General features: G+C 33.4%; 1 protein-coding gene across 2 annotated transcripts in view; it reads right to left on the bottom strand.

The window, feature by feature from the left end:
• LOC149790737 (protein arginine N-methyltransferase 2-like) overlaps positions 1 to 10,497 on the bottom strand; it is an 82,799-nt gene extending 72,302 nt beyond the window's left edge. For both annotated transcript variants that reach the window (XR_016423890.1, XM_089972790.1), the window contains exons 1-2: positions 10,289 to 10,497; positions 8,308 to 8,481 (exon numbers count right to left, since the gene is read on the bottom strand). Coding sequence is in view for 1 of the 2 variants with exons in the window: in XM_089972790.1 (XP_089828916.1) it covers positions 8,308 to 8,481; positions 10,289 to 10,432 (318 nt within the window). In the remaining variant the exon portion in view is untranslated. The remainder of the gene's footprint in view (positions 1 to 8,307; positions 8,482 to 10,288) is intronic.
• Positions 10,498 to 13,536: the final 3,039 nt, after the last annotated feature.

The following is a 13,536-nucleotide window of genomic DNA, read 5'->3' as shown; positions in this document are numbered from 1 at the left end:
AAATATGTAGCCCAAGGGATAGGTAAAGATACATAGCCATCTATCTCAAGGAAAAGATAAATATAGGTAGACCAAGTGATAGATAAATATGCATAGTCCAAGGGATTGAAAAATAAATCTAGCGCAAGGGATATAAAAATATACCTAACCCAAAGAAAATATACTTATACCCAGCCCAAGGGACAGATAAATATACATAGTCCAATGGATAGAAACGTTCATGCACTGTTATCATAGCATCACTGACTTGACTTCATTATAACATGTATTATAACATGCAAATATTACATTGATTGTTCATTATTCTGCAATGTTTGCAGAAAAGAATCATCTGGTGGCTGAGAAAACGAATATTCCATACTGTATGTGTGGAAAGAATGGGGAAATCCAACCTGATGGGATAAGAATTGTGCGAGGATTTGGTAAACCTCTTCCCTGACACAAATCTCATTCACTTTTGGCTAAATTATCCTGCCAACATACATGGACAGGATGATAATAATCTCACCCATAAGAGGATTAAGATGATTTCACTTAAGAAAGATACTATTAATTTTACCCACAAACTGGACTAAAATGTATCCTCTGAGGTAGATTCTGGAAATCACACATGCAATCATGTACCCTCTCTGACGAATCTCTTACTCTCACTTGCAAACAGGACTGAGATGTATCCTCTCTGAGGTAGGCTTTGATCTCACCTGCAAAAAGGACCAAGATCTACCCTCTCTGAGGAAGACTGAATTAATCTCACCTGCCAACAGAACTGAGGTCTATTTGCTCTGAGTATGATAATATTTATCTCATATTCAAACAGGATAAAGATGTATCCTCTCTGAGGATGATTATGTTAATCACACATGCAAACAGGATTAAGAATTTTCCTCTATGAGGATGACCTTTAGACTTTTCCACTCTTAAAAGGAAATTAGTAATACAAGGACACAATGTGGTTGTTGATTAAGCCAACCAAGCTAAACTCATACTAATGACAAAAAATCAATGGTGGAGGGTAAACCAATGTCAGACAACATCTACAGTATCATGGAATGTAAATCTTTGTCAATGACCCATATTCTTGAAATGTTTTGAGCAAGAAACTTGTGTTCAAGGTAAGATCTCCCAAACCAGATATTAAACTTGGAGAACCAAAGTTTAAAAGATTTATTAAGTTATATTTATTCTACTAAAATGTACAGAGTGTAAAATTTTCTGTCCTTGAAATCCAACTTGATGTCATACTTAAAATGTGTTGAAAATGCAGGGTCTGATTTTCGACCAGTAGCTCAAAATGACAACATAAGTAGATAAAACTGCAGATATCTCGGAAACACTTGATTACACGTCTTATGATGCAAACGTTTTATCTGGGACACAGAATATCACCCATGCAGGAGTAATACATACACATGCAAATAGCTGGGCAGCAAATTTAAAGACTTGCCAGTCCTACTTCAACCAACTACAGAATGGGAGGATGTGCTGATATTTACAATGACAGAATTAGGTTGCTACAAGACCCCTGGCTGTACCTGCTGTATTTATAAGAGTACATCAAAAGAACACGATACAATAGTTGGGTGGCAAGTTCAAAGATTTAGACTAGCAGCTTGGATAGGAAAATGTGCTGATATTTACAATAACTGAATTCAGAGGCAGAAAATGACAGAGATGTACATGTGGCTATTATAAGTGTACATCAGAACTTTAGCTTCTTCTTATATTGTGTTCATTTCTAATTGTAGCCGAATAAATAGTGCATACGACCTTGAAATCAAGACACATAAAGATTCAAACAAATTATTGTTTGCAAATTTGGGTAAGTATTTTGGGGTTAAACAGCAAACTGATAAAGATTTTAATGAGATTCAGAAGAGTGGTAAAGTTGCTACAACTGATAGTTTGAATGGGACAGTAGAAAAGTGAAAGAAAGTGTGTGATGCCTGGCTTAATGTTTGGAGGAAGACCATTCCTTGGATTGACAAAATTCAGTCTCACCCTGAAGGACAAACAAGAGTTATACCACTGTCAGGCTATTCTGCGCAGCCAAGGTTTCCGTCACCAATACTGCCACAAAACACATACCAAATTCGACTGATTGATGAAAATAAAATTATGCAATTCTTATCAAATGAAAAGTGGCAATTGTCACCATAACATTCTGTTCAGAATAATACTAATTTTGGGCAAATGGGATATCACCCTTATGTTTTCATGAGTCACGAAATGGCAGCCTATTCTGCACATGACCTTGAAAATATGTAATGTTTATGCACCGGGCTATGGAAATTAAATACATTACTTTGGACTCTTTTCTGTCAGAATTTCAGCCAATGAACTAGGCCATGTTTATAGCTGGTTTTACAGAATTCAACATAACAATACCACTAAATGGTAAGAGCTATTCAACAAACTAAACCGATCTTGTAAAAAGTTAGTAAAAGTTCATTATTTTGTAGAAAACAGTAAGCTATTATGTTGAAGAGAAACAACAATGAATAGGATGTAACATGTTTATAACATCTCATTTATTGGGAAAAAACTACTAAAGAATTTAGAGACAAACTAAACGCCTGGGAATTTCTTGAGAATCCATCAGAGATGCAAGTTGACTAATTGAATAGCAGACAATAAAGTAGGAGTGGGACTTTGGACGTGTGGAACAACTTTTTGCAAAATTAGAAACTTTGATTAAGATACAGCATTATTCTAAGGTAAACAATTCTATCATTTAATTAATGTATTTATTTGTATGATTCTAAAAGATAAATATTAAATAGGTTTTTCTGGGTTACAAGTTCAAGAGGTCATGGAGAAGGTCTTCATAAACATTTAGAAATCACATTTACATAATCATTTAGAATATAAATTTGGGCTATTTTTGTACAGGTTATGAATATCACTTTCCTTAAATAAAAGAGGCTCATTCTTTCTTGATACAAATTGGATTTTCAACAAAAACAACATGTGATCTAATATTTACAGAAATGACATATCATTCCGCAGAAATACCCAACATGCAGTATAGGCCGACATAGTTAAACATGTCAGTGTTATAAAGAATGTGGAAATTAAACTCAATGGCAACGAACAGTTCTTCTATTCTGCAAAGTTCAATATCTTCTGGGAGGGGACTGCAACCTTTGCTCAGGTGAGACTCCTATTTTTACCAAAACGGGAGTCCTGGACTCCAAGTTTTAAAATCCTAGCGAGACCTCTGACACTGTATAGCTTACAATGGAAGATTCAAGCTCAAGTTGTACCCTTTATCATGCCATTTCAACCTTATATATTTCAGGCTCCCTCCTGCACTGAGTTACCCACTGTCACGGACAAATTAGTGAGTGTTGGCTGATGGAGCTTTATAAGTTACATCTCTGTAACAGTCAGCTACTGAAGATGGGGCAAAAATGGATTGGTAAAAAGACACCTCAGCTATACAAAAATTAATCTGGGTATGGCAAGACAATACAGCACTCGCTCGCTATAATCCTGTTCACTGCAGACAACCTTATAATGAGGTGTGTTATTCCTGCTTGTCATATTAAGGTGCCTTATAATGATGGAGTACTATACGTCTAACACACGGCATTTAATCATGCAAATCCTGTGACACTTTCAGTATAATTCAACATCAAGAAATCTGTTGCAAACCTCTATGACCTCACTGTTTCTGTTAATCCATCTAATGAAAAGGAAGTACAATCAACTGTCAAGATAATGCTACTCTAAAACTGTACTGTGTTACAGGCAAGATTTCCTTGTACAGCTTATCATTACAGCATTATATACTGAGGTACCTTGTAGTGAGGGTCTACTGTACACAGTGCAGTCTATATGGTTTTTCAGCCATGCATGGGATGGAAACAACATTAGCTATAACTAAAGATATGTTGCTGTTTAAGGGAGGCAACTGCAAAAGGAAAACTATATGAGAACTAGTAAATATGATATGGGACATACTTGATGATAGGTTATTGGACATGACAAGGCTGCACTGTAATAATAATAATAATAATAATAGTAATAATAACAATAATAATAATAATAACTTTATTTAAATTAGTTTCATGGACTAATTCTCACTGTGGCCCTCTATGCATATTTTCATATAGAGTATATAGTTGCCTATATTTTGAAAAAGAGGAAGAATGAAATTGCATTGATAATCTGCTATATTTATATGTTGACAAAACACATGGAAAAGTTTTTAAGAACATGCTCCATCTAGGCACACAGTGAATATGCAGTACAAAAATAATGGGACGACAAAGTGGAATAATTGAGAATTTTTACTTTTAATTGTCTTGCATTTGTCAAAGTTTACAGGTTCCACTTTTCATCCAATTAGAGTATGGTTAAATGCATTTATATTTGTACTTTCTCCAGTTTACTTTGAGATTCTGTTCCAAATTAGTGACCCTGAATATTGAAACCTTTTTCATGGTTAGAAGTGAAAGTCAATTTTAAAATTTAACGGGGTTGTTTCAATCAGTTTTCAAGATTTAAATTTTTTTTTGCAGTCCAAGACACAAACCAGTTACAAGATTATTTCCATGGTGAGCATAACATTTATTAAAAATATGACAAAGTATGTTTTGATTTTGTTTCTAAATAAAATGAAAATAAAGACAAAGTGAAAATTAATAGATAATTAAAAAACAAATACCTGTAATTAGTAAGAAATTTGTGCTCTTTCTTGACGACTTGGCTAGCCTAACAAAAAAGTCTAACAAAAGTACTTTTGTTTGGTTGGGGTAAAGCCAGTCATCAATTTTTATTTTTAAAAAAATATAAATTTAGGTTCCATTCAGTTTTTTTAAGCTTCTTTTTAGGTTGCTAGGGTCAAAATTAAATTATAAGTTTTTTTTGAGATTTCTGAGGTACACTTCTAACCCTGTTTTCATGAAGAATTCTTGATTTGGTTTTGGGATGGAAAGGTAATTAGCTGAAACTGACTTGCATGAAAATGTTTCCTCATTATATAACTGGGCCATATTGTTTGAAATTCGGTGCATACATCTAGCCTTCCTCAAAAATACTTGTTCACTTATTGTTAAATTTTAATATCATTCATATATTTTTGAGGTTTACAGCATTATCTAGGAAGAGTCTGCAAGCGCTTCTTGTAAGTGGAATAATTTGCAAATATTCTTGTCAGATGTGTTTCCCCAGGTAACAATGCCAGAGTCTTGCACACAGCTTTTGTAATATAATAACCTATTTTTTGTTGACAGACATGACCGTATCTTGCTGTATAACCTGACATGAATTGACTTTATGACACGACTTGAATATCCTCATTCCACTGCAAATCAACCATCACCCCAAGGATATTGTCATTGGTAATTATTTGCTGATAAATGTCACTCAACTTAAAATATCCCATATTTTATTGTATCTTATTGGTTTGCTCATATTGGAATATTATGACTGGGGCAACCTAAGATTTCTCAAGGGCAAGTTTCTATTTCCAGTTAACTTGCCCTGGAAAAGCTGATGTTTACAAAATTTGTAAATCCCTGCACCCGATCTTCACAGAAGAGGACCCTATAGACAAAACTGACTTGGAATGACTCTGTATTTGATTGATTTACCTTGATTCAGATTGTTTCAATTTCATCTGCTTCTAGCTCATTTCCCCTTCAAATGATAAACCACGTCTTATGCAAACAAAAAAACTTCCATCCTTGAACCGCTATAATGTCTGATTGGTGTGTCATAGCCATCAATAAACAAAAAGACATATGCATGATTGTCATTTACCTGGTTTCTGTTAAGCCCAGAATGTATATTATTGATCTTGAATAATAACAAATTTGGTCGGTCTAATGTATTATTACCATATATACCCACATATAAGCCGAACCCCCCCCCAAAACTGAACAGGTATAAACACTAAAAAGTGCATGACCCGCGTATAAGCCTACCCACATTTCCAAGACATCTCAAGATGCAAGAGGTAAGTTCTAAATGCACTTATTTAGGCAAACTTATGTTTTAAAAAAAATAATGAATACTTATCTTGAGGTTGGCGTGCATGATTAGTAAAAAGAAATGGCATAATCTTGTTAGAAAAGTAATTTATTTAATTTTCTGTTATCTTTTTGCTGCTGCCTAATTTAGATTTGTGTATAATATGATCAAACGAGGACAACTGTTTAGCAGTCATGAGTTGCTGTAACACTACCTCTCCCTTTTGACTCGATTGTTTGTTTATCATTATTGCATTTGACATTTTATATCAGTGCACTGGTAATTATGTTTTTACTTTGCTTTGAAATTGTAAATACCTAACTCATTAAAATGTAATCCCAGTATGACAACACAACGAACAACAATATGGTTTGATTCAACGCTCTCAGTTAGGCTACTAACGTATTTGCATAATGGTGCCACCACATGTACATTGTAGGTCTGATTACATGCTGAATTAAGTACATCCTTTGGAGTCGAATCATGGGCACAATTGTGCTTAACTTTAATGATATCTCCAAGATACAACAACGAAGTTTCAGAAATAATGCTTCAAAAATGATTCTAATACTGTAAAAGCTGAGTTGTAGTTTGCTTTGATGTAAGTGACCTTACAACATACCTGTCAAGTTTCACGCCAGGAAGAAAAAGAACTCCCGATTTTGGGGGCACTCTACCCCTACCTCCTGATTTCATATCTTCAGATTTTTGCAGAGAACTCCCGATTATTACATTATGTTTTGATTTTCAAGTCTTCTAAACAAGAAAAGTCCTACATGTTCTGTTGCATCACCTGTGAATTACTGTTGTGACAAAATAATTACTTTACTAGAAAGAATTCTAAGTTTAAACATTATTCACATTAATTAATGATTTTTTTTACCTTTACAACAATACAAAAATAACAAAAATAAACCAGAATAAAAAAATAAACCACAACAATAAAATCGTCCATAATTAATTTCGATCCCAAGGATGATCACTATGAATGCTGTAACTTCATATGCTATAGCACCATTCCCACGAAAGAAATTAACACGAGTGAACACCTGGCATTTTTATACTGTATGTTAATTACCATCATTAAATTGAAAGAAGAAATGAAAATACATACCATGTAGCAAATGTGTCCTCAAAAAAACTAATTCAGAATACATGTTTTATAGTAAACAATACTAAATGCTTTACGAGTTAACAATAAGGGAATAAGGTCAGATATACAAGGAGGGGAAAATACCATCAGACTGCCTATTTAGGTACCTTTAGTTTAACAAAATTGGGAATCCTTTATTTGCCAATCAATTGTGCTTGCATAACCCACAATAGTGTAGAACGTTGTTCTTCTGAATCACCACATTTTTACAAAATAGTTGCATCAATAATGATTAACTTTGAATTAGTCGCATTGACTTTCTTGCTTGTTTATTTAAGAATAATCTTTAGCTATTGTGCAGTTTGACCACAGCTGACCAGAATATGAAAATAGGGCATGTCCTGGGGGAAAATGGGGCATGTCACAGGGAGAAATGGTGAGATTTTTTAAAACGAATTTCATGCATACTGGACCAGAAAGATCGATCACTATTTAGTGAAAACAAGGCTTTAAAAATGCCACGAAAAACCTCCTGATTTTATGTCCCAATCTATTTTTTTATTCAATCTCCCTACTTGGCTTTTGAAAAGTTCATAGGTATGCCTTACACCCCGTTTTACAAAACTATGGTAGTCATGCTAATATTATGGAATAAAAGGCAATTACACATCAATGTACTGGTATAGTTTCCAGTCAAAATTCTTTCTAAACACAAGCCTATTTCAGGGTTTTAATCATTAACTGGCCTGTACTGCTGTCACAGAATGAAAGACAAATTCGCCAACTATCAACACTGGAGATGCCGAAACATCAAGCTTTACATTGTGTGGAAAGTTATGATGTTTGTTCAGCCAAAACACAAAACTAAAATTGATAGATGTTGATCTTAGTTGATCTATATGAGAATTTTAGCCTTTATTATTACCACTCTTCATGATCATGTAAATTATGCTAGTTATATGCCTTATACAATTAAATCTGCATACCTTTTTAAAAACATTACCTCCATTTGTAGGATCGCTTATATCACTGAAAATGAATAACTCGTGAGAGCGTGATTCAACGTAAATGAAACAGCTATTAAGGACTAGCTGAAATGTTATGTAGAAGAATGCAATTTGGTTGAAACAATGAATAAAGCAAAATCTGCATCTAACATGTTTGGGAATAAATGAGGATTTAAGTGATGCTATGGTATTGTCCAAAAATTCATTTGGTTACAATCCTTTTACACTCACCAAGTTACCATAGTTTCCAAAATATTCTTTGTCTTCCCAGTACATTTGTTGCACTGATTCATAAGTCAGATGGTTGACAGGAATGTAACCTTCCACACCATTTATTTCTCCCCACCACCAATTATCATCTGGTTTCTGCAAAATCCTTATGGCAGCACCCTTGCCAAATGATAGCTAAAAGATGAAATGAAAGTTGCTTGTAGCAAAAGTTTTTTCTAAAATGGGAAAACTCAATACATCTATGTAGCAGTCTGGATAATCAAGTCTCACAGGCATACAGCTAGTGATCAAATAAAAGTAAATTGTTTTCTCTCCATTTCTATTTAAAAATAAATAATGTACATCCATAATAAGGAAAAATGTTCAGGATAAAATGTGAAAAATTTATAAGTATTAATTAAAGGCCAAAATGTTGAATTATCATTGTCCTGTGATAATGGTCAAGGTGGCCAAGTTTTGAAAAAGAAATAGTACATGTTTGGATTACTTAATTAAGCAAACAACATAAATATGATTTGACGGTATATTATGCAATGGTAGACATAGATTATGAGCAAGTATATACAATACATATATATATATATATATATATATATATATATATATATATATATATATATATATATATGTATTAAAAGAAATGTTGTAATAAAATGCATTGTTTTCTTTGCACATGTACTGATGACAATAAATAACTGCATATCATGTCTAGAAATGTGTCCACACATGAAAGACTTCCTGTCAATGTCATACAACTGAAGCGAAAAATTCTATGTCAAAACATGGTCAACAACTCCATGAAATTTATCAGAAAAGGGTGAAAATCAAACTTTGCCAAGATTTAAATCAAAAGCCACAAACCAAATATGTGATGAACATTAAGTAATAAGACTGATGGACAAACATGGCAACATGATATGTTCCCTCCATAGGAATGGTGGGGGGCAAAACATTTTTTATAGTAAAGAAATACTATCACTAAAAATTTCATTAATTGATTTATAAGTTCTAACCAGGTTTTTGTGAGGGGGTCCCAAACATTGTCAACTTGTGGGTGTTTCAAATCAAATGGGAGTTTCTTTAGCAATATGGTCAGCATATTTGCTTGTGACAGTCTATGTTTTCAAGCAACAGATGTGATTTAGTTTACCATCTTTGAAAATCTCAATATTTCCATAAATTTTGGATTTACATCTCTTTTAACACATCTATACAAGAGTTCCTCCTGTCTATATTGTCAATATATTTTAAAAATATTAAAACTAGACACCGCAAATATTGGACACATATGACAAACGTTTTACTGAAATAGAATATTATACAAACCAGAAATGAACAGCGAGCTCAGTAGTCTGTTCGCTTGTCTACATCTTTGGCAAAAACCAAGTTTGAAATTTTAATCAATTGATGAAATGACAAGGTTTGTGCATTTTTTTTCTCCATAATGTTGTTCGGATTTAAATTCGGCAGATGTGGGATACAAACAAACAATAATACTGCAGACACAGACACAGTACAAGGTGGTAAGGGTGTAATCATAAATTAGCTGAGAATGAGGGTGGGGATTAGGAATTGTCTTGAATAATAATAATAATAATGAGGACTTTGTATAGCGCCTAATCTTTAGAAGCTCTAAGTGCTTTACAACATTACAACATTAGACAACACCTATAAGATAAAAAAAACAAAAACATAATGATATGATTTACAAAAACAAACACCATGAAATTAGAAAACATAAAAAACATGCTGAGAATATTTAAGGTAGCTATTAGGTCTTTAAGTTTGTTCTTGCAGTAGAAATAAGTGAGTTTTGAGAGCACTCTTGAATCAATGAACGAGTTTACCATAAAGTCTTTATCGCCTGCTTAGTTCAGTTAATATTTTATGTTGTCGTATGACATGATGATACATAATGGCCCACTGATTTTGTACATAAACTAAATTAAAACTGATTTGTTCGAAATTAGGGAGCACCTACCTGATGTTGACCAACACCCTTAAAATTGCTTAGAGCATACACAATCTCGTCTATTTCTTCTTCGTTGGTCGTATGCATACAATCCGGTTCCCTAATACTACGTTGCTCTTGTACAAAATTTTCTTTCTCCTCTTCAGAACTCATCCTACTAATTTTTATGAACTGCACATCGAAAACAAGTGTTCTTCGTTAAAAGCAATATAACAGAGTTTTCCGAACAACTTATGTCACTGTCTTTTCCGGTTACAAGAAACACCGAAAGGGGCTCAAAAACCGGGATACAAAAGTACGTACGTATCTATCGGTGAACACACCAATATTATGATTAGCAATTGCACTATAATAATAATAATAATAATAATAATAATACAAGCTAACTTTGATTTATGCGATTTTGATACGAATTATGTAATTTTTACCAATAGTACAGTTCATGTAAATAACGTCACTTTCGTACTCGTTCTTTATTATAAATGGCGAATCGGTCAGAAATTAAAATATAAGAAGGTATATTCAGGAGTGAGATCATGATTGTGTGAAGCCAGAATGTTTATTAACATATTTTCTTTGAATATATCACATACTTATGTGTTTTAAAGCAACAACAAAAAAGAGAGACATAAGTGACCCATAAAACGAGGTAACAGACGGAATATGACGATAATCAGCACTACACCTGTGATGTTGTTGACTGATGCTTTATTGTCCATCAGTTTCAAAACATATTTTGGAGCTATTTGATCGGACTACAGACGGAAATGTCACATACAAACATCCAGCAGAAAGCAAATGTGATCAGGGTAATTTTCTTCACACCACAAAGTTGATTAACTATTGTTAAATTCAGAATCAAGGATTTAATTCATTCAATATGGATTAAAAATGTTCATTTTCATTAAGGAGAAAACGTTGATAAGAGATCGAATAAAGGGAAATGTTCGTTTACAGAAGACTGTGGGCATTCCCTAAATCATATTATTTTCTGTCGGCCAAAGGGGATCTGATCATGATTTTTAAAATGCCAATGCGAAGTTGAATTTTTTACCTGTTCTGGTCCCCTTGATTGTATCATACAAAAACGAATTATGAGAAATAACATAATAACTTTCATTCGCATAGAATTGAACGGAGTTACGTTTAGAACATATTCACAATAACTAATGTTTTCGTAGATATTAGCCTGCTTCCAGTTTTGCTTGGCTCATGATCAGATTATAAACAGATTTTAAAATGTTCACAAAGTTATTTCCACAGTAGACTCCTATGGGGAAGAAAAACATAACAAATCATTGCAAGAAATTCATAGACAAACAATCAGCGAATAAGAAGAAACAAAGAAAAAAAAAAAGAAAGAAGGAAAAAAAATAAAGAAAGACAGAAAGACAGAAAGAAAGTCCGTGTGTGTGTGTGTGATTTGCATTTTAAAATTAGCTTTATTTTTTGTTTCTCAGTCATATCGCTACGATGGCTGCAGTGTGGCAGTTTAAAGTGATGTCTAGCAATGGGGCATCATGCTGCAGAAATGTAGCATGATGTTCCACCCAGTCACATTATTCTGATACCGGGCCAACCAGTCCTAACACCAACCTCTTAAAATGCTGAGCGCCTAGCGAGGCAGCTGTTAGTACCATTTTTATAAGTCTTTGGCATGACTCGACCGGGGTTCGAATCTGTGACCTCCCGCATCCGAGGTCAACGCTCTAACCACTAGGGCACCGGAGCGGTAAAGGGGAAGGAAGAAAGCGATAAAAAGGCAAATTATGCAAACTATGATACACATGCATACTGAAAATCATTTCTATATGTAAATTGTAAGTTCAATTATAGTTCATTACATTTACCTCTTCTATCGTTGGAAACTTAAACGAAAATACATAGATCCCCCCGCCAACAAAACAGAAACGAAAAAAAAGACTACCTGTTTTATATATCCAGTTCTTATTAAAATGACACTTATTAGCAAAATAATAACTATGTATTGTTTAGCAGCTATGTAAAACATTACTCACACAAATAAATGCAGTGTCCGTATCAAATTCTGTTTCGCGACTTTTTGTGTCTTTAACATGCATATATATATTTAATGTAATATAAGGTAAGATCCATCAATCTGACCTTTTTATATGTGTCTCTCTGTCTCCATCCATCGTTGTTCCATAAATATGTTCATGAGGGATTGACATGCATAATACTGAATGAAAAAGCCTTTTGTTCAAGATTCATTGTTTTGCAAATAAAATCATCTTATTTCCAGTTATAACTGACATAAGCATTGTTTATTGGCGCCATAGTTAACTTGAATTCCTTTTTAAACTGCGAAACATTAGGTATTTAGTACGATACTCCTCAGAAAAAACATGCATCCTTACAAAGACAACATGAACTACTACTAACTTCTTACATCTTATTCACAAACCTTTTTGTAACCGAAATTCTACGTAAAGGTTTAAGCTGAAAGTATCTTAATTTTGTACATGTTGTGAACCTAGATGGCCAGCCAGTAATGTGAACTTATTAATAGTAGGTTTCATTATGATCTCTAAGGTAAACTCACTATTATTAAAAATTAGCTTCTGATATATTTTCCACTATATGTATTGTTTTGTTATCAAAACATTAGATTAATGCATAAATGGTTGTTATATTATTGTATAGATTTATATTGAAATCGTCCGTAAAATGCTCTAATGGAATTCGATACACAGTTAAATATTTTTTAAAAACACATATTGAACTTGGAACTTATTTGTAAGATTTCATATTATAGACAAGATACATTTTCAAAAACAAAGTTATTAAAGTTAAAAATTTCATTTACAAGCGAATAACTGCAAATATTCAAGTTTCTCCTGTTCTGAAGTTTGGTCTGTACCACACTAGCGTCTAAAGAAGATCTTCCTTGTTGCACACTTGACGTTTATCTAATATACTAGGTTTGTGCTTTTGACCATTCAAACCAGACCACTACACCATCTGCCGGTTGTTTATATATCAGTTTTTGTGTTTTGAGGAAGCCTTTGATATCAATTGATACTAAAGTCTTTCAACATTGTTCAGTTTTGCTGGTTGTGGATCCCTGTGCGTTCCGAAATCCATCTTCAGCGAAACGGACTGTCGTTTAATAAAAGCTTTTTTTAATAAACAAAAATGTGTCCTGGCGATAAGTTCATTTCGTGTACAATACATTTCATCGTATTTTATTTTTCTTTTGCTTGATAAAATTATGCCGCAGTCACTCTGCCTTTTGT

The sequence above is a fragment of the Sinohyriopsis cumingii genome, chromosome 10 (assembly GCF_028554795.1).
Source record: "Sinohyriopsis cumingii isolate HCF-2022 chromosome 10, ASM2855479v2, whole genome shotgun sequence".
In the NCBI taxonomy this organism is placed as follows: domain Eukaryota; kingdom Metazoa; phylum Mollusca; class Bivalvia; order Unionida; family Unionidae; genus Sinohyriopsis; species Sinohyriopsis cumingii.
The sequence above is the reverse complement of the archived record's forward strand: the minus strand, read 5'-3'. Positions and strand labels throughout refer to the sequence as shown.